Below are 22986 nucleotides of genomic sequence, written 5' to 3' on the forward strand. Positions count from 1 at the left end.
ATGTCAATCATGGTTCAGTGATAAGTTCATGTAGATGCCTCACACCATGCTTCTTTTTAAAGGGTTACTCCAAACCTTTTTGTCAGTTTGCTTTTTTAGGCTTACAATGCCCTATTGACCTTTGCTACTAGTTCCCCCTTCTCAGTTGAAATGTTCCAGTAAACCAATGCTGGGTGAAGCTCACGGCACCAATCTCCCTCCTCTATTGATTGTCTGCCAAGGTCTTGCATGGTTCAACCAAATGTTTCTCACAGAGACGTCTGTGAATGGACTGTTTTGTAGGTTCAGAGCTCATGCGTGTGCTCTGAGCTGACAAAGGGAGCGAGGTAGAGAATTGAGAAAGGGTGAGATTATTAATTTATAGACACACTCAGGGTCAGCAGTGCGGGCAGACTTGGAGCAGACCTACGGGCCCAGAGCTCATGTAAGGGGACCCAAATTTTCTTATGGCAGCACTGCCCTTTAGTGATTTGTTGGAGAGTGATCGATATGTCTTTCTGTTGTCTTACTATTATACCGGTGAAAATGTGTGTCTACAGTCATTATGTCTCATCAAATTCAGAGGTCAAGTAGTGGCAGCATGCTCTAGAACCCATATTTTTATTCCACTAATGGTTAGCCTTTGGGAGATAATGGAGAATTAAAATTGATTTACACATCCAATACCTTATTTTTGAAGCTCAGATTGGAATACATTGCAGTATTTTTTCTGCGTCATCCCAAACTGCTTGCTCATTCTAATTAGAATTCTTACTATTGCTGCTGATTGACCCTGTTAGTAATTTATCTTTTTGTTCTTGTCACATATACCATATATTTAGCAATGAGCAGCCTGGAAATGAACGAATGGTTCCCATATCTGATGCCTTCCTGAATAACCCAGGGTTTGGAACTCGTTGTATGAAGGATGAACCACTGTCGTAAGTGGCCCTGATATGGATTATTTTTTTAATACTTTACTTTTCAGCTTCTGAAGAATAAAGTCATTGCATTCACCCATCATAAAATATTTCAACACTATAATTATCTAAATGTTCACATAGTTTAAAAAAATGGATATCTGCATATCAATGTATTATGTTAGATATTGATTTCTTCCACCATTGTTTTATTACTTCTACTTAAACTCTCTGGTTATTGTTTTGTTTTGTTTTTCTAGTAAAAAATATCCGTGCATTAACACCTCAAGTGAATGGATCATCCCTTCTGTGCCCCCAAGTGTAACCAGCATACTTCTATCTCAGAATTGGACCCCTGATAATCCATCACCCTCGTGCTCTTGTAGTACCAAAAGCAAGCTTATTATGCTCCCAGAATGCCCTGAGGGTGCAGGGGGCCGTCCTCCACCACAGGTAACATTAGCCTAACAGTGCCAGTGTCCTGCACATATCTTTTTGAAAAAAATTGAATTGACATTTAGTACCACATAATCCATTTATTAAACTCACTGAGAATCTATAATTGATATCATCCACTTATTTACCTGTAAAAGAAGGTTATGGATGTTTTCAATTTCAGTGTCTGTTCCATAAATACACAGTGATCTGTGCATCTGCAGATTTCTCACATTTAAAACATTATCACTTTCGCTTGGCTGAGAAAACACATTCAGATGTTCTCCGATGTTTTCCACAAACTATAAAATGCCTGCATTTCAAAGCAGGTGCTATATCAGTTTTGCGATTTTTAGATCATTAACAGATTGCCTATGTTTAGAATTAGCAGCTTAGAAAACCTATTCAAATTGTGTTATCCTGTGCAAACAAAAAAACGTTAAAAAAGAAAAGTATATAATGTAACTAAAACTATACGCTGTATGTTCCTGTAGGTGGTAAACACTAACAAAAAACTTTCACCATGACAGAACAATGGACCATGTTTTCTAGATAGCCCCATTGGTTTGCCATTGTTAATCTGTAGGTTCTGCTTCAAAAATGACTGGATTATTTAAAGTGATATAGTTGGTGAATCCACATCAGCACTAAAAAAACAAAACAAAACACCTTTATCTGATAGAATTCTTTCATTTAAAAATGACCCTTCAGTTCCAGCCTGGACTGTCCCTTTTAAAACATAATCTATCTCTACATCTCTATGCATTAACAATAAAGTACAAATTACATTAAAAATTGCTGCAAACCTTCAGGCTTTGCAGGTTCTTTGAACCACGAACTGCCAATCATTGAGCAGAAATATGGAAAGTGTTGTTGCTTTATAAGTAAAGGTAATCATAATGAAGATCATTTAACGTTCTATATCAGCACTAGTTTGTGGACAAAGCAGGGGTTTCTAGGAGTTACCACCTGTTTACAGCAGAACACTAACACCTGAATTACAACTCTCAGAAATCTATGTCATGTTATCATGTTCACTGGAGCAAATGGGGACATCTGACAAGATGGGAAGGAGAGAAAGGGTGGGCATATTGAAACAAAAACTAAACATAAACTAAAAAAACACAAAAATCATCTGACATCACTTGTTGAAATCTAACCTACACATTGCATCTAACATGGGTGGTTGGTTAAAGTGCGTGTTTCTATGCCATTGTCTAGACCTGGGGTACTACATCTCACATAATGCTCTTACATCCCTAATGCTGCCGATGCATTACATCCCTAATGCTGCCGATGCATTACACAAACATCTGGAGTGCCAAAGGTTGCCTACTCCTGTACTATATTGTGGCGAATTTACAATGAATGCAAATTAGAGAAAACCCCTTCCAATTTGGTTATTTTTTTTAACCCCTCTATTGTATCCAAAGTTTGGAAATTGAAGTTCCATGTAGTTCCATATTTACTGGTTAGTGAATACACACCATTGCACCTTTATATCATAGCCTGTTAGGTGTGGCCCCATCTTCTCGTCAACCAGTGTAACAATTTCAGAAATTATTTCACAGATAGGCATAAACAGCTGTGATGCCCCTGCAGCTGCAAACTCCTACTCCCAGTATACTCATCCATTTCGATTTGTAGTTCAAAAGAGCCAGAATACTATGGGATATCTATTAGCAGTTTGTGAATTATTTTTACTATCATAGAATAGGGCAGTTATCACGTGAAATATGCTTATCAAACTTTGCATTTATTATTTTACCAGCGGATTCAGCCCAGCTCCGAGATATTACAAGATCTGACAGAACGAAATATTACAGATTTCCTCCTGAAAACATATCCTAATCTGATAAGAAGCAGGTATTGTTGAATGTTGCACATTACCTTGTTCTGAAATGAAAAATCTTCACTTGAAATATATTTTCTATATGGGTTTCAAGGAAAATGTTCGCTGATGAGTAATTGGTTCACAATCTCTCACAACTGCTTACCATCCGTTCTTTGACAAGTGTCAGTACTGCAGTTATTATAAATCTGGAGGCAAACTGACAACAATATCTATTTAACCACCACTACCACTATCTAGATCTACTTCAAAATTATATTCTGCAGTAAGTGGTTAAAATTCCCAGGTTATTACGAGATTTTTAATAGCAATACTTTTGAACTCAAATTCCTCTGTTGACGTAGGTGACCAAAACTTGCTTTCAACTGAGATATAAAAGTAGGAAGATTTGTGATGCAAGACACAAAATAAAGGTCTATTTGCTTAAATAAATTAATCGGAGCAATGATTATTGATGATTGCATGTAGCAAAGTAAATTGAAACTAGAGAAAAGTATAGTGTTGCCAGATACTATTTCCGAGAATGATTTCTTATATATATATATAGTTAGAACTCTGCATGCCTAAACGTCACTATGTCACATAACCGTTTGTCCTGGGAATAGGCTTTATTGATATAATGGCTGCTTTCTTACCGAGAAAGACAAATCTTTCCTATCATTATGGGCTGTTACATGGGCGCGTGGATGTAAATGGACATTTTTTCCCATAATAGCTGCCAATCATTTTGCCTCTTACCCCCAAAATTATTTTTTTTGAGTAAAGCAATATTTCTTTAATATGTCCCTGTATGTCTATAGGGCACCATGTGGTGTGGTTACCGCGAGTGTCCTTTGGCGGTTGCGGTCATCTCTGTATGCTGCTTAGCCGATGCCCTGCGATGGAAGGCTGCAGAGGTGTAAGTGCTTTAGATGGGCATGTAAGTCCTGCTGGGGTAGGGCAAAGTTCTGCCGTGTTAGTTCCGGTGTTGGGCCCGTTCTCCTATTGCCATAGGTACTTGTAGTTGCGTTGCGGGTAGTTGGTGTTTTGTAGGCTGGATGTCCCCCATGTTGTTGGCAGGTTCTGGTGTCGTGATAGGAGCCTACCTCTCGGAGGTTGCTTAACGTGTCTTGGTTTCATGTGGGGTTTGGTTGGAGCCTGTATGTCCCTGCGGGCTGCCATCACTGCTTGTTTCAGTCTCTTACAAGCGGGCAGGAGAAGTCTCCGTCGATGGCGGCAGCGCCATCTTGTGGTTACCTTCGGGCGGGAGACAGCGCGGCTGTAGCTGGTACATGTGGGTCTCTCTCTGGGTAGGTTCGCTGGCATGTTGCCCTGCTGCTCTCTGTGTGCCAGTTTCGCCCAAAAGGCGTCGAAGATGGCGTCCAGCCGTGTCAGGATGTTGGTCCCCTCTCTATCGCCGTTGTGGTCGCACGTGGCGTCCGCCATTTTGGGGCCTGTGTTGCTAGGAGTTGCTTGTGGGGCTCCGTTTTCTGCGTCTGCTTTTGCCAAGCTGTCTGGCGAGGTTGGACCGGGCTCACCCCCACCGGTCCTGAGGGGGGGGGGAGCGAGCGATCAGTGGCTCAGCACCCCCGGCTTGGAGGCGAGGGGAGCGGCCGCCTCCCCCCATCCCCGTCCACCGCAAGTCGCCATGGGCCACTTCAGGTTTGTGCTTGTGGGAAATGCTTGTGTCTGGTATCAGGCGATTCACCAGGGTGCCCCCAGCTTGGGTAGCATACCCCGGCATCTTTTTTGGCATCAAATCAGCGGGCATTTTCCCAAAAGTCACTTTGGCGCTGGGAGCTCCTCTGCCAAGCGACCATTCAGTTTGCAAGTCAGGCCCCGCCCCCCCCAAATGAATTTTTGATAGGTAAAATGTTCCCCGATTATGTGTCGATTTCTGTAGTTGGTACTTTTTTCTCACGTAGAAGGACTATATTCAAGAAGGCCTTTAAAGTGGACTTGTATATTCAGGACAGACCTGCTTGATGTGTAAATATATTTACTTAAAATAACATGCATTGATTAAAGGCACTCATATATGAAGGAAAAGGGCTTCAGTCACCTGAACATGCACACATTATAGGATGCTGCCTCGACCAGTTGATACAACATGCTGGATTCAGTGCATGCATTCAACTCTAATATAGCTTTACAGCTCACAAAGTTCTAGCTTTTAATCAAAACCCCATTATTTCTGTATTAGTCAGATGTTTTTATTGTAAAAATGGGATCCTGTATTGTAGATGCCTGCCACAGCATAGTGTATGTGTTCACCTAATCAACTATGAACGCATCTTACACAAAACAAGGCCATTAAAAAAATATGCAATTGGTCAAAAAGTTTCAAAAACAAGTTTATGATTTATGTACATTGATCAGTCATAAAAAAAAAAAATCACAGACTGCATATGTAAGTCAATGGTCAAAGAACAGCATAGAATCAACTGGAAGAGCTGAGAGCACAAATAGGGCAGTGTGGAGTTAGGGGCAATATTCTAAAAGTGGAGAAATCTCTATGGCAGGGGTCCTCAAACTCCAGCCCCCCAGATGTTGCTGAACTACAACTCCCATGATTCTTTGAATTACATAGATAGCCAAAGAATCATGGGAGTTGTAGTTCAGCAACATCTGGGGGGCCGGAGTTTGAGGACCCCTGCTCCATGGAAACAAATGCAATGTTCACTGCGGATTCCTTATGTTTCCATAGAAGACTGGTCACCTCTTCAAACCTATTAAACGATACTTTATAAAGCTGCCCCGTACCCCAGGAAATACTGTAATCACCTGCCCTTGAGACAGACAACAAAATGAGCAAGACAAACTGAACTTAAGGTTAAAAGTTTTTAATGTAGCCGAACATTTACCATAGTTGTAATTATTGTGATATTATTATTTTTAATAAATATCCAACTATTTTATATTTTAAAATGAAATGTTTAGCTAAAATTTGCACAGTTAAGATATAAAGCAATAAATAACAGTTAAACATATGATCAATGACCATGACCATATATAATGTATAGCTCAACTCTAATACTTAACTGGAGACAATCTACTTGTCTCCCCTAAGGAGAGAAATTTTTCCTAATTCCCTTTATCCTATCCTAGCCTAATACAAACAGCATTGTCATTACATAAATAAAAAGGACAATTTGCTCTCCATTGACTAATATCATCTAAATGTTTTATCTTTCTTTCAGTATGAAGAGCAAATATTGGGTCAATGAGCAAAGGTCTGTATCATGTTTGAAGATTTTGCATCGTTATTAAAATTATATAATTAAAATTGCAGTTCATATAGTTTTACAAAGCTGTTATTATATAGACTTGAATATGTATTCTTACAGTCCTCGTAAGGACTTTGTTCACCATCAGTAGATCAATAACCATTTTCATATTCACTGATGTCTATCTGTGGGAATATTGACTACTTTTCAGGACAATGTAGTGGGATTTGGTGGTGAAAGTATAATTTATGGGACTCTAGGGCTCCCTAATTGTGATAACATAGGAAAATATTGACCAGCAACTGCTGAGTCCAGTGCTTTTTTTTTTGTTGAATGGATGGAAGCTCCAGCCTATTGGATCTTACAGCACATCGAATTCCACTTTGTTTAATATTCACTCTGTGTTTTCCCACATTCTGTACAATTAAAATAGATTGAACTGAGATTTTTAAGCATTTGATTTATAGAATTCTCTTTTTTTTTTTTTTTATATGCTCGTGTTATTATTTAAAAAAAAACAAAAAAACATACTTCGCTATCTGAGATTTGTTAATTGGACGTATATTAGCCACCCACCCCTGTCCCGGCGTTTAGTAAGGTGTCTTATGGCAACATGTTGTCGTTGTCAAATTTACAATACTGGCACCAAACTGCAAACCTCACAACCACTCTACTCCTAATTGGAATGTATCTCTAAATCACAAGTACACCCTTTCTTGATCACTCTGCTCTACCAGTAATCCTTGCCCCTTGGAGAATTTGTATAGAGCAGCATCATTTCTAATAAATTCCCTACAATGTGCAAGTTTCCTTAGTCTATACCTCTTAAAACGTGCCTTCTAGATATGCTTATCTTTCTGGGAAATGTTTCTCTTTACACTAGTCTGTCTTCGAATGTCCTAATATAACGAGTGGGTTTTGTGTACCATTTCGCACTTTCATTTTTCTACTCTATGGTATTTCCTCACACTCTATTTTTTTTATTTTCTTTGATAATATTTTTAGATAGTCATCATTCCTGAAGATCTCGCCTAACCTTTAATACAATGATATCCTTTTAGTTCCTTGCCTAACTTCCTCAGAACTGATGGCTCACTTTAGCAGGGCCCTCAACATCTCTAAATTCTTTGATTACTTTTTTAAACTTGTTAATCTCCCTTGCAAAGTTCTACAGAATATGTTGGTACTATATAGTGATAATGAAATAGCAAAGAACCAAGTGATGACTTTGTGCTGTAATTTCATTGCTCATTACTAAATTGTCTGTAGATATGGTGGAATCTCGGTGGGTGGAAAACTCCCTGTTCTTGAAGTGGATGGAGCAATGATTACAGAATTTTTCAAAGAACTGGGTCATATGACCAACGTGACGGGAGTAAGTAAAAGAGAGCTCATTTCTGTTTATCTAAACAAATAATATTAGAAACTGGCTAATCTAGTTTGTATTTTGTCTAGGGCATTACTACAAAGAGTGTTTCCCAGCAACTTCAAGCTTTTCTCATAGACCTGGAAACTGAAAATAATGTCAAGGTACAAGCTTCTGTTTTGAAAGAAAATATGCATATTGTTGCACCAAACTTAATTTGTATTTTCAACATTACGCAGGACAACAATACATTGTTTTCGTTCTCACTTGATTTGCTGAGCTCATGGATTCCAGAATGTGGAATAGAAAACAAGCTTAAAGGTCTGAGAAGGCAGTAAACATATGAACATGCTTTCTATTTAAATGACTGCTCAGTTCATTATGGAACTGAGCTTAAAGGACCACTATAGTGCCAGGAAAACATACTCGTTTTCCTGGCACTATAGTGCCCTGAGGGTGCCCCCACCCTCAGGGTCCCCCTCCCGCCGGGCTCTGGTGTGAGGAAGGGGTTAAACTTACCTTTATTCCAGCGCCGGGCGGGGAGCACTCCTCCTCCGATCCTCCCTTTCGGCTGAATGCGCATGCGCAGCAAGAGCTGCGCGCACATTCAGCCGGTCTCATAGGAAAGCATTTACAATGCTTTCCTGTGGACGCTTGCGTGCTCTCACTGTGATTTTCACAGTGAGAATCACGCAAGCGCCTCTAGCGGCTGTCAGTGAGACAGCCACTAGAGGATTTGGAGGCTGGATTAACCCTATTATAAACATAGCAGTTTCTCTGAAACTGCTATGTTTATACTAAAAAGGTTTAATTCTAGAGGGACCTGGCACCCAGACCACCTCATTAAGCTGAAGTGGTCTGGGTGCCTAGAGTGGTCCTTTAAGGCTGTCCGACAAGTGTGGGTGAAGATGTCAGTACTACATCAACCTCGAATTTAAAAAAAAATGCTCAAAATCTGGTATTGGTTAATAAAATAAAATAACCGCATTTTAGAGGGCTAAAGAAAGGCTTATCAAACTAGTCTATGAGTGCTATTTACGAACACCAAATGTGCTTTTTAAAATTAATATTTCACTTTTTTATGCATTTAGACTGTGAATTCTGGTGACTTTGAAGAGCATTTAGGCTTACATATGGCTGCGCAATTTATGAAATCTTAACTTAAACAACTAACATTCAAAGGCAAAATTAATTTCTGCATTTAAGGTCTTGTTTTACACTGGTTATATTTTCAGTTTGTCTTAGAATTATGAATAAGCAAGCAATGGGATATATCACAGATGATGTCTACGGTATGACTAATTCTTAAAGAGACACTATAGGCACCCAGACCACTTCATCTCATTGAAATGATCTGGGTGCAGTGCCCCAGTCCCTGTGACCCATCAATTGTAATTATTGTTATTACAGTTATTGATAAACTGCATTAATTACCTTGCAGGGCTAACTCCACCTCTAGTGGCTGTCTACCAGACAGCCCCTAAAGACACTTCTGGGTTCTTCGTGGACTTTTGCTCCGCTTAATGACACGCTTTTCATGAGGACATCCAGCGTAATCTAAAACCCCATAGGAATGTATTGATTCAATGCTTCCCTATGGGGAAGTCCTTATGCAATTGCTAGGCGTTAGGTCCCCGATGTTGGCTGACATCAGCGCTGGAATTGAGTAAGTGACAAACTGATTGTTAAACCTTTCAACACAAAGGGGGAGAGCAAGAGCGGAGGAGACTATAGGGTACTATAGTGGTAGAAAAAAAAGTTTGTATTCCTACACGCTCTGCATGAGGACCTTCAATGTCAGATTTTTCCCATACGAAAAATAATAAACCGTGCATGCGTATTAGGTCTCCCCCACCGACGGACGTTGGCAGGGGAGGAGCATGGGCGGAGCTGAGCCAGCCCCAAGGGACATCGGTGCTAGACCCACATAAGTTATTAACCTCTTCAGCACCGTGGGAGGGGGCCTTGACAGAAAGGAAATCTATAGTGTCAGGAAAATGAGTTTGTTTTCCTGGCACTATATTTTCCCTTCAATACTTTTTTCCAGAGTAGCTAGTGTTTCCTAAATTTAGCAATTTTATTATAAAATTCATTACAATTCTTTTAGGGAATAAGATCCCTCTTTATGGGGTTATTCACTAACCGAGTTAGAAAAAAAAGTGAATTCAAAATGATTGTCAAATTTAAGGTCAAAATCGCCAAACTAGATAAATTCTCATAGTCCGCTATGCTTTCAATCTGGCTACTTTGCCCTTTAAATTTGAAATGCACATTCTTACATTAGTAAATAACCCTGTCAACAATAGCTTTTGCAGAACTGATAAAAGAATTGCTAAATTTATGCCAAAACACTTTAGCTGAAAAACTAATTAGAGTTTGACCTATAATTCCATTGGCAATTCATAACAAATCTTGGATTAATTGAATAACCAAAATATAATTATCAATGCCTCATTTTTAAATATTTTTTCTAAAGGCTATATAATCGCTCTAAATTTATTGTGAAAATATTTTGCCTGCTATAGACACATATTGTGATTCCTTTCTAGGTTTGGTTTAACAATAAAGGTTGGCATGCCATGGCCATTTTCATTAACGTTGCCAACAATGCCATTTTAAGAGCTAACTTGGGTGAAGACAAGGATCCTGAAGAGTTTGGTATAACTACCATGAACCATCCACTGAATCTCACTAAGGATCAACTCTCGGAGGTCACAGTGTAAGGAGACAATGGAGCAAGTCTACATTCTTTATGAAATGCATTTATATAACTTGTTATCTTCAGGTCTGCATCTGCAGTTCTACAGATTCTCTTGACTCTAATCTAAAATTATTCTACTTCACGTTCACTGGTTCAATAGAAGTTGGGTTTGAAGGTTTAGGGCCAGAAAACCACCTATTTTGCTTTAAAAGAGTTACTACAGATTGTCCAAAAATGTCCTTGACAACAGAACTGTGTTTATAAATCATTGATTGTGTAGGGAATTAAGTTGATATCTTCAGATGCCGTGTAGTGGTTTTGGTTCCTCTTGCATTTTTAATTCATTGGTGAAAGCCCAGCATGATATAGACAGTGATTTGATCCTCAGTCTGTCAGTAAACTCCATTATCATTATTGATATCAACCTACATAACAGAATCTTGTGTCCTATTATTTACAGCCTGAGCAATTTATGTTCCACCTTCACCTACGGGAACCTTGTGTATTTATACACCAGTAATAGAATCAGTTGCAGACTTTATTTCATCAAATCGATTACTATAAGCTATAGTTTCTGGAACATTCTATAGGATTTATAATTGTGTCTGCACTATTGAAAAAAAAGCTATTTCTTCAGATACATTTGTGCATGTTTGGGGGAATTCCGAAAATATAACTTTTCATCCTACAGTTCGTTGGTTTACGTATTCCATGAAGTTTTTTTTTTTTCCAATGTACCCTTTATCTCATTTATTTAAAATTGCACTGTGATGTCACATTTCAGGCACTAATGTCACCTGATTTGTGTGGTTAGATGTCCATAAATTTGCGAAGTGGATGTAGGTCTTCCTTTTCCTTTCTTCCCACAGATCTCAATGTAAGGTGGGGTTTGCCACAATATTAAACTAAGAGCCTGCCTTGATCAGTGTCAATATAGCACACGCTTAGTCACCATAAATGATCCTGATGTAGGGCCAAAAATGTGTATGCGAAAAATGGCACTCAAGTTAGCACTTGTAAGTACATATAGTTGCTATAGATGTTGACCTTTGTCCATGTCACAGAATTGTTGCCTTCTATTAAAAATACACAATTTCACTGGCCACCAAATAAAGTATCACAGTTTTAAAAAAAAACAATTTCTGCTGGATTGTTTTGGATCTCCTTGCATCTTTGGGTAGTGAGCCGTGTCCTCTGATAATTTACTGGCTGGGTAGTCAAGCCTGACCCCTAGTTTGGTACTTACATAAAACGCCTATATATTATAAAAGAAATACTCTTTCTATTGTATAATCCGTCATGGATAATACAGAACGTTAAAGCTGACGAAATAGAAAAGGCTAGCTGGAAACTAGCATACCATTCCTAACTTGTACAACTACTATAAAACAATGCTTTCTTTCTTTCTTTCTTTCTTTCTTTCTTTCTTTCTTTCTTTCTTTCTTGTAATGTAGAAAATGATTATTATATCCTGTTTGTTTTCTATTTCCAGATTGACTACCTCAGTGGATGTTGTGGTTGCCATTTGTGTGATTTTTGCCATGTCATTCATCCCGGCCAGTTTTGTTCTGTATTTGATTCAGGAAAGAGTTTCCAATGCTAAACACCTTCAGTTTGTCAGTGGAGTCAGCCCTACCGTGTACTGGTTTACAAACTACACCTGGGACATTGTGAGTAACATTGAGCTTCAATACCCAGAACATGTAAAGCAATGCTCTGTGTTATGTTAGTTTAAAGGAGCACACACTATTAATATGACACGTTGAGAACTACAGGGTGTGCTATCATAAGTACCGTATTTCATCCTTAAGAAGTTATTACATTTACAATGTCCTACTCATTTAGCACTGGCAGTAATCTACCCAGGACAATTTACCGTCTGTTACATAGTTACATAGTTACATAGCGGAAAAGAGACTTGCGTCCATCAAGTTCAGCCTTCCTCACATTTGTATTTTGCTGTTGATCCAAAAGAAGGCAAAAAATACCCAGTTTGAAGCACTTGCAACAAACTAGGAAAAAAATTCCTTCCTGACCCCAGAACGGCAGTCAGATTAATCCTTTGCTCGAGCAACTATTACCCTACATTGACACCTTACAAGTATTACATTAATATTGGAGTATTCTTTCTATCAACCTCAGAATCCTAAGATGCTGCATGTAGCAGTGGAAGTGATTGGGTGGGTTTCCTAAATCTTACCATTACCAATTTTCAGAATAGCTCACAAGGTAAACAACACAAGAATTGCCAACACTCTTAATAGACTGTTACTGTTAAAAATTGTAACAACCTTACAAGTTAAACAGGATAAAACGTGTAACGTCAATATACAAGTGCTCATTGATCTTTTGTCTTATACCAGATGAATTATGCTATCAGTGTTGTCATGGTCGTGGTGATATTTATTGTGTTTGACAAGAAAGCCTACACTTCCTATTCAAACCTTCCTGCACTCATTGCATTGCTTTTCTTCTATGGGTAAGTACACGCGGCATATCTGAATCCAAGTGCCACTCCACTCTGCAGACCTCTTTGATCTCTGAATCAAAAGTGCAACTATAAAAATAGAAAAACATGTTGGGGCTTGATTCTTTGTTTATTGGTATTTAATCTTGTATCATATTACTCCGTTCTCATGCTATTCCTTTTTATGATAATAACATTTTAGAATTTATCCAATATTGTAATGCTCCATTATTTTGATTAGTATCGCTGGGCTAACATGGCTACTCCAAACTATTTATTAATATAGAGTGATGGCAGTAAATTTTTTTATTTTTTTTTAAATTCAAGTTAAATGCATCCTCTTGGACACTGGCATCACGTTGAGTTTCCTCCATTAGTGAAGTTTTCTTGTTTGCAGGTGGGCTGTGATCCCGATGATGTACCCGGCTTCTTATCTCTTCAATGTACCAAGCACAGCTTATGTCGCTTTATCTTGTTTGAATCTTTTTATTGGTATAAACAGCAGTGCCATCACCTTCATCCTGGACCTGTTTGAGAACAACAGGGTATGTAAGAACGTGTCTTAATTCCAAAACTCCTGCCTTGTTGTGTAGTATATGAAAACTATCTATGCTTGAGTACAAGTGTTTGTATAAGCAACACTTTATAAATACATAAAGGAGCAGTCTACTGTCGACGTAAGCCCAAAAAATAACTATTTAGTAGGTATACCCCCAATGAAAACCTGCATACATTTACGTACACATTTTTTCATTAGGGATATATCTAAGTAGTTGTAAAAAGCTGCAGATGTCTTTTTTTTTTGCTTCCTTTCCAAGGCTTCCCCACTCGTACCCAGGCCAAACATTCTGTAGCTGCCCAATCACAGACTTCCCAATGCAACAACATCTTTGCAAGGCAGGTGTTCTGGGCAATTGCTGCCAGAAAATAAAATAAAGAATAAAGTCACTACTTTAAGAGAGATGGTGGCGGGAACTGAAAAGCCAGCTGGTTAATCGAAGTCTGTCCATGTCTTGTTTATACTCAGCCGAGTATAACCAAATGATAAACCATCAAAACACTTTTGTGTAATAATGCTTCCTCATGGATCCATGTTAGGACTCATTCACTTAGACCTTGATTTAATATCGTTGGATACGTTTCTCAATTGATTACATTTTTTGGGATAAACATTTCAAAATAAGTTTTTCAACATATTAAAGTATATATTACTCATTTATTTTCATAATGTAAACTATTTTTTAAAAATGTATCCATTAATATTAAATAGACATGTGCACCAGTGAAATTTTCTGTTTTGTACAAATGCTGAAATGCTGAAAAAATAATTTGTTTAAACAGCACTGCGCATGCACAAAAAAATAAAAAGCAAGGAGGGAGCCGGCAGTGCTACCAGCTCCCTCCTTGTAACATTAACCATTCAATTATCCCCCTCACCCCCACCCGCATTAACCTATGGGGGTCACTATGACTGCTCCGTCCGTCCGTCCTTCCTTTTTTTTTTTTTTTTTGCGCATGCGCAGTGTGTCCAATAAATGAAAGAACTGAAATGAAAAGGCAAAGCATTTGTCATAAGCCCTTTTTTATTTTGTTTCATTTTCGTATGTAGGACTTTCGTTTACGTTTCGGTAAACAAATACGAAAAAAATCGTGTTCGTACAAAAACAAATGCACATGTCTAATATTAATCATTTGGAGAGCTTATCCAACAATATTCAATCAAGGCCTTATTTTTAAACAAGCTTCATCTACACTATCTCCATAAAAAATATTAAAAAAAAAAATGTTGCTACTCACAAATCAAGGCAGTGCAAAGTATGATAGAATTCGTGTGATTACAAAAATCTTAATGTTCACCCTGAGACAAGGACATGAATCTCTGAATTTTGGTAATTCGATATTCCTTGTGGCATACTTCACCAAGCACTCTGTGTAGATTGGTAGGTTAAATGTCTGTTGATGTTTTGTTTTTAGACATGTGGCTTGTTTTTCCTTCTTTTCAGTCTTTGTTAAGGTTCAATGAAAGGCTGAAGGACATGCTGTTAATCTTCCCACACTTCTGCTTGGGCCGTGGGCTCATTGACTTGGCTATGAACCAAGCAGTGACGGATGTGTATGCTCGCTTTGGTGAGTTTTTTTTGTCTGCTTTTGTCCAAAATCAAACGGATGACCATTGTGGAAACAATTATAGTTTTTGTGCAGGTTAGATAATTGTTTTTTTCCTCTTGCTCTCATATTTATGTCCTTGATCCCAACAGCCAGGTTTGTCTTTTTAAATTATGCTAATGAAGGCCTCGGGTAGTAAAAGTTGGAGACAATGTTGCTGGAAACTCGTTAGAAGTTTTAAGTTTGACATGTTCTTACGCAACCACCCCGACATTCATGGCATCCAGATCAGACGAGACACGTACACGGTAGCGGCGTATGCAGACGATGTCCTCCTGACCGTAGCAGACCCTATACCATCATTGAACGCCACCCTCAACGTAATAACCGAATACTCCAGCTTCTCAGGGTACAAAAATCAACTTGACGAAATCCGTTCTCATACCCATGGTGATGAACGCACACTCGTTCCCCTTCCAAACCACCACGACCCACTTCACGTACCTGGGCACTCGACTGTCCCCTAAACTGGAAGATACCTACGAACTAAACTACAAACCGCTACTGGCAACAGCTCACCTAGATCTACAACGCTGGGACAACCTAGGAATCTCCTGTCTTGGCAGAGTTACAACCATCAAAATGAACTTGCTATACCTCTTTCAAACGTTGCCCATCCCCATACAGAAAAAAGACTTTAAAGACCTCCAGGCCGCCATTGACAAATTCATATGGAGAGCCAAAAAAACATGTATCCGCAGATCGACCATGTACGTCCCCAAAACCAGCGGGGGCCTCGGACTACCCAACTTCCAACAATACTATAATGCGGCCCAACTGGCCCACATCCAGCAATGGCACGCACCCCCGAGAACCAAAAGATGGGTGGACCTGGAGCACGATGTCATGGGCTGGGACCAGCCATCATCCTACATGTGGGTGCCCCCCGCCCACCGTCCGCTTCCCCCACCCACCTCCCCTGCAATCATCCACACATTAGCTCTCTGGGACAAACTCAACCCTAAATATGATCTCTCCTCTTTCATCTCCCCGGTAACACCAATATACCGCAACAAACTCTTCCCACCAGGGATGGTTGCAAAGCACTTCCGCGCATTCGACCAAAGGGACGTCTCCAGATTACTCCACCTATACCACCAGGGAGAAATCATCGCCTACAAAGACCTCCCAGACGGCGAAACACTTACAACATCAGACTATTTTCGTTACATGCAACTCAGGGACTTGGCAAGACAGCCAATGATCAAACAAGCGGGAACCTCACCCCTGACACCATTCGAGAAACGGTGCTTCGATGCACCCCTACATCCAGGGCAATTCTCCGACATATACACCACCCTGATGACACACACCTTCCAAATCAACCTCACCTACATCGCCGCATGGGAACGAGACCTTGGACCACTGGAGGAATCAAGCAACTGGGCCGAAATCTGGGAAGCAACGAACTCCCTGACAGTATGCGTTACTCACAAAGAACAAGTATACAAAACGCTATTCCGCTGGTACCTGACACCGCACAGACTCCACAAAATGGGCCAAAAACCCGACAGCCTATGCTGGAAACTATGCAGCGACACTGGCTCTTATCTACACTGCTGGTGGAACTGCCCCCAAAATCAAGCCACTCTGGACCGAAGTCTGCGGCCTCATAGAAAAGATTCTCGACAAACCCATCACTGTGCATCCATGGACGATGCTACTCAACAAACCGCTGGACTCCCTCACCAGGAGCGAAAACAAACTAACCGCCAGGATAACGCTGGCAACCCGAAGGGCAATAGCGTAACGATGGGCCGACCACCGAACTCCCACAATATCGACTATCATCAACAAGATCAAAGAAACTCGCTATCTGGACGAATTTACCGCACAGATAGACGACTCATAACGCGTTCCACCGAACCTGGGACCTCTGGGACATAAACTACCCAAAACTGGCCACAACGTACTGAACTAAACACCCCATCCGAAAGCCAAACCTACTCAAACCATCATCTCGACAAGAACCACCACAACGAAAGAAGGGCACATACACCAAAGCAACTTACGGATTCTTCCCACACCCAATACCTCCCCCCCCACATCCTTACAAAATCCTCCAGCCCACCAACACCCTAACCCACTACCCGCCCCCACCCAATGGGGACCCGGTGGGCACAGGCGGGCGGGGGGGAAAATACTCACATCCCCTACCACCCTCAACCCTCCCCTGACACCGGAGAAGGAGGAGTGCCTGGACGAGAAGGGGGCAGGACAGGAATCACCCCAACACCAGACCCCTGACCCTAACCCACAGACACCATCCTGAGGGTCGGCACCGACACCCCCGGGGAAATATGGCCCCCGTTCCTTGTCCCCAACCAAGCAGCCGAAATGCGGCAAATGTATGGAGGGCACATGATGAGAGAGCACACCCCTCTTTCCCCTACACCACCAAGATCCGACCATCCCAGCGTAGCCACCTCCTCCCAGCGCCCCCCCACATACCAATACCTGGTCACAAAGCCCAGCACCCCGCCCACGAGAACAGTCTACAGCACAGGCCAAACCCAAGTGACCTCTTACCGCATCGAGAGGCAAGAAGCTTACCACTTAGTAACAAACAATGCTGGCACCAAAAGACACGGGTTCACACAATTCGAACCAGACAGTCAGTACAAACACAGAACCACAACAGAATAAAAATAGAATTTTCCCCCTTCCCTTACTCTTATGTAAATCCCCCCCACCCCTGCTTACCAAAAATACATCCGCGACAAACACGGCAAACTGAGAACTGAGCAACCATATACGACATTAAAATGTTTGCAAAACGCTCACTAAAAGAAATCTGTATCAACAACTGAAACCCCACATCCCCTCCCTTTTTATCTTCTGTACCCCCTCCCCCCCAAAAAGAAATGAAATAAAAAAGTCTAAAATAAAGAATTTATAAAAAAAAAAAGGTTGACATGTTCTAGCACATAATCAGTTTGTTGGACAAGCCCAAGTTTATACAATAAAATCTCCATGTTTGTAAACTATAACTCCTACTCACTCTATGCAAACATATTGAAATAAAACTCCTGATTAATTGAGGTAAAAAAAAAACCACCCATCCTTGAATATTAAAAACTGAAATATGTTTGGATTTTTTTCCTTTTTTTAGGAGAGGAACATATCACAAATCCTTTCCAATGGGAGTTCTTGGGTAGAAACATCTTCGCAATGGCAATTCAAGGAGTTTTATACTTTGGCTTAAATCTTCTTATTCAGAACCGCTTCTATTTCAGCACGTGGTAAGTGCCTCTAGTATTAAACCACTATGAACAATTTCCACATTTTAGGCTTAGGGATGGCTAAACAAAGTTGGGTCAACTAAAGTGAGTGTATCTTGGAAACTTTAGCTGGAAGGCATGGACAGAGAATGTCATTGCTAAATTACTTTATTAATTAGTTTGCTTTGCCTGCTACTACCAAACTAATCTAGTTTCAGCTGTGTCTAATGTTGGATTAATTGCCCTTTTCATTGGTACCATATTACATAACAAACAAGGGTAAGCCTTTTCTTTCATGGTAAGGGTTATTTAGAATTACACAAAATATATTTCTGAGACACCAACCGGCCGTGCTTTGGCCATTTCTGAAACCCTTTTTAAAAAAACTTTTATTTTCATTCATTCCATTAAATCTGATAAATTCTCTCTAGGTTTTCAGAATCAACACAGGGACCCATAGAAGGAGAAGATGAGGATGTTGCTCAGGAGAGGCAGAGAATCATGAAAGGTGGCGGCAAAAATGACATATTGAAACTAAAGGAATTAACAAAGGTAAATATTTCTCCTTAGCTTCAAATAGATGTGCGAGACCTTGCATTGTATAATGCAATGGCACTCACAGAGATACATGGGCAGAGTAGTAAAAAAAAATTGCAGATCTATATTTTGTAATTTGTAGGGTTTATGCAATTTAGCTGTTCAAATCACCAACACAAACCCTACAAACATAGACAATGGGATAACATTTTTTTTAAAGAAATAGAGACACTAGCACTAATATCAAAATTAACTCCTTACCTAAGTCCTGGATTTGAGATTTAGTCTCTATTTCCTTAACAGTTACTGAACAAGAGGTCAGGTTGAGATATGCCAATCTCTACTAAAATATGTGTTCAGATGCCTCAAGCAAGCAAAAAACTGAGATAATCTGACCTCTCATAGTTAGGACAGTGTGGTCCATGTTTAGTGCAGACCCTGACACTTTTCATTATTAAATATTTAACAAAACTATAGTGTTAGGAATACAAACCTGTATTCCTAATGCCATAGTTAGATTACAGCCCACCCCCAGCAGCAGTATAAAAATAAGTAAGTTTTACCAGCAACAAGAGCCCCTTGGAGCTTCTGCCTGCTACACTTCCTGCGATGTCATTAAGCAGACATTGCTTTGTAGCCGATGGCCCAATACAATGCCCACATACAGGAGCACTGGGGACTGATGTGCAAGTATATCGAATATCATGTGCGTGATTTCAACGCTTTCCTTTGAGCAGCATTTAGTCGCATGCTTGTTGCTCAAGAAAGACAGCCACTAGAGGTGTGTTTAACTCAGTAATGTAAACAATACATTCTCTATAAAACAGAAATGTTTTACATTGTAGGGTTAGACCTACAGGACCACTTCACCCAGACCATTTCATCTCAATGAAGAGATTGAGATGAAGTGGTCTGGGTGCATTTATTGGACCTACTAATCATAACATATGCACATATCCACAAAGATGATGTAAGTTTTGCAGAGTCAAATTTTCTACATAGATATGCAGTCATAAAATATTATTCAACCATCAAAATATGTTCCATATAATAGTGGACTAGTATTGTTTGATCCATAATATGCAGTTCTAAGTTGTATAGACACATATCTGTTTGTTTTGTTAAATAGTGAGTCTAATCTTTTGACAGATATGGTTTATATTTACCATCATTTCTCTATCTTTAGATATATGCTGGTAGACAGATCCCTGCTGTGGACAGACTGTGCATTGGAATTCGACCAGGAGAGGTAGGTTCACTGGCTAATGAGATCAACACAAATATAAATAGGTGTGATAGTTGGCGCTTAATGTGCATATTCTATTTATATATAAACACAAGTGCGAGTGCAGCTCTAAAATTTCCCGCAGATGATACAAGGTTCATCGGTAACAGAAACGCCAGGACCATATCTCTAACATCGCCAGCTAAAGGCTGCATTTGCTAGTGGGAAAAGTACAGGCTAATGCAAAGAATCCCATGGGCGATACTAAGCCTGAACTGGTCCACCTTCAGGGCCAGAGACACCAGGGCCCTATCGTCACAATAAAACACTTCCAGGAGTTGATATAAAGTGAGATACAAAAAAGGAGAGCGAGCCAAATGGTGAAATATTGTTTAATTTAAGAACACTTAAAACAAAGATCTCCCAAAAAATCCTACTCACCTTATTTAAGAGCCCATAAATTACTGGCTCTAAGTTTGTTGACCTATTTCAGATATAGGGTGACAGTGCCCTCTTAGGAACCCAAGCTGCAGTTTCCAGGAAGGAATCACTAGTAGGTGTTGATTTCAACAGATATTATTGACAAATAATTGAAAAGTAATTATTTAAAAATAACAACTAAATCAAATAAATAAACTCAATAATAAACACTGGAATCCTCTCTATGAGAAATCTGGTGGACAGATGAAACACATCTCGATCATTATCCTGCCTGTTCTAGGTTTCTCCCTTTTGTATGGGACTGAAGTTAATTGGCCCGCCATACAACAGACCCACACCCCACCAGATCACTCCCTTTGGGGCTGAGGTGTGGGGCTGAGGTGTGGGGCTGTCATCTGGTTTTCCCACCCACGTCATTTCCAATTATTTCACAAAATAACTGCGTATGTAAAAACTAATTTGTATCATACCATGTATATTCAAATGAGGAAATAGAGGAGAATAAAAAGTATAAAAACAATTATTGGTAAATATTATAACATTATACAAACACAATTTTTAAATTAAACTTTAATAAAATTAGATAAAATTAAACATGCTAATTTTCTTTAAAAGAATTATCAAACCTCAGAAATGTTATAATTAAAGATTATACTAGATTTAGTGTACTAATAATGTTAATTTTAATAGTGACAGGAGGCAGGTATTTTGCATTACTTTCTTTACTAAACTCTATAGCAGCAAAGAAAAACTGAGAACCAATCATAAACAAGCATTGGTAATGAGAGGTGTACAAGTTACAGAAGCACTTCCTCTTCATCTTGTGACATCCCAAGTCCATAACAATGAGAAATGATGAATGATAAACCATCTATGTGAATTAAAACAATGTGAAACCACATATGATAATCAACACGATAATCATCAACTCACGCAAAGTAACAAACCATGAAATAATCAACTCATTGACGTGAAATGAAACATTTCCATACAGCAGCAGAAACACCCAAACTTACCAGTGAATAAAGGGGTCGGGAAGAGAAAACTGGGGGGAAAATACTGCTGTCATTATTAAACTTAAGATTAAAGGTACACTAAAGCTAGCATAATCTTCAATTTTACAACATGACAGCAGCCTTCATATTTTGCTATTTTAACACTAATGAAGCATAAAAAAGAGGCATACGACTACGGACGAAAGTAAAGGTAAGATTCTCGCGACCAATCTGCCACCTGTAAAATGTCAGAAAGAGAGGCATACGCAGAAAAAGCCATCAATGACTCCCTAGACGGAGTGGGCCCCGAAAGATTGAATCAATACCAACAAGGGACAGAGGCCAACAAATCCATCTGGCCAAAGTTGTGATCGACACCAGGCCGTGTGGGCGAACGTAGGAAACGAGAAGCTGATGGGATGAGGAGGACCACAAGGCCGCAGTAGCCTCTAAGTAGCGACGCAAAGTAGACACAATGCAAGAAGGATTAGACGGGGAAAAAAGGATAGAAGACAGACGTCAAGTTAGATTTAGTAGGACGAGTAATGCAGACGATGACTCCTTCTGGAGAAAACGAAAGAGGAAATAGCGTCCACATCAATATACCTGCCACTTTCTGAGGGAGGCAGCAGCAGTTTACAGGCCCCCAAATCCACTTTAAACCCCAGGAACTGAACTCGTTGTGCCGGGGCAAGGGTCGATTTGGCCAGATTGATCAAGAACCACAGAGACTAGTAAATCCACTGTGTACATGGTGTGTCCTGCAGAGTTGTCTTGCTTGAGAAGAACAACAGGATATCATCCAGATTATACAGCGCACTCCCTGTTCTCTGAGGTACACAACCACTGGCTTCAGGACATTTATGAAGCACCATGGGGCCGAGCTGAGACAACATGGGAGGCATGTGAATTGCCAAGCCTCCCCGTGCCAGAGGAACCTGAGGAAAGGGCGGTTGTCGACATGGATAGGGACCGACAGGTAAACGTCCTTAAGATCCAGTCATGTGAAACAATCTCCATCCTGTAGGAGGTCTCTGATGAAGAGAATGCCCTCCATTTTGAAATGTCTGTAAACCACCTGAGTGTTCAGGTCCCTGAGGTTGATTACCGGATAAAAGTCTCCTTTTTTCTTCCATACCAGGAAGATGTTGCTGTAAAATCCACCGGGTCCTGTGGCTGTTGAATAGCCACTTTTGCACTAAGCTCCCAGAGTTCCAGTTTGATGTGTTGGGCATCGTCAGGCTGAGAATCGTATCGGGTGAGATGAATGCACCTGGGTCGGCATTGTCACAAATTTGATCCCGCAACCCCGAACGGTTTGCAACTCCCAAGCATCTGCTGTAAGTGTTTCTCAATTCTGGAAAAAAAAAAAGGCATCCTGCAATCATTACAGTAAAAGGCATAGATATAAGCGGGGTTCTTACCTGTGTTGAATCTGCCACAAGAATGTCCTCTACTGCCGCAGCTCCTGTCTG

The 22986-nt window shown here is 40.0% G+C and overlaps 1 protein-coding gene across 3 annotated transcripts in view; it reads left to right on the forward strand.

Annotated features, from left to right (window-relative positions):
- The window catches only part of ABCA4 (ATP binding cassette subfamily A member 4), a 181307-nt gene that overhangs the window by 137567 nt on the left and 20754 nt on the right, over positions 1 to 22986 (forward strand). For all 3 annotated transcript variants that reach the window (XM_063428353.1, XM_063428352.1, XM_063428354.1), the window contains 14 exons: positions 822 to 920; positions 1160 to 1352; positions 3106 to 3200; positions 6366 to 6398; positions 7662 to 7767; positions 7848 to 7922; positions 10308 to 10477; positions 11952 to 12129; positions 12823 to 12938; positions 13324 to 13471; positions 14930 to 15053; positions 18205 to 18334; positions 18745 to 18865; positions 20037 to 20099. In XM_063428353.1, the coding sequence (XP_063284423.1) occupies positions 822 to 920; positions 1160 to 1352; positions 3106 to 3200; positions 6366 to 6398; positions 7662 to 7767; positions 7848 to 7922; positions 10308 to 10477; positions 11952 to 12129; positions 12823 to 12938; positions 13324 to 13471; positions 14930 to 15053; positions 18205 to 18334; positions 18745 to 18865; positions 20037 to 20099 (1651 nt within the window). The remainder of the gene's footprint in view (positions 1 to 821; positions 921 to 1159; positions 1353 to 3105; positions 3201 to 6365; positions 6399 to 7661; positions 7768 to 7847; positions 7923 to 10307; positions 10478 to 11951; positions 12130 to 12822; positions 12939 to 13323; positions 13472 to 14929; positions 15054 to 18204; positions 18335 to 18744; positions 18866 to 20036; positions 20100 to 22986) is intronic.

This window comes from Pelobates fuscus, chromosome 7, assembly GCF_036172605.1.
Source record: "Pelobates fuscus isolate aPelFus1 chromosome 7, aPelFus1.pri, whole genome shotgun sequence".
Classification (NCBI taxonomy): Eukaryota; Metazoa; Chordata; class Amphibia; order Anura; family Pelobatidae; genus Pelobates; species Pelobates fuscus.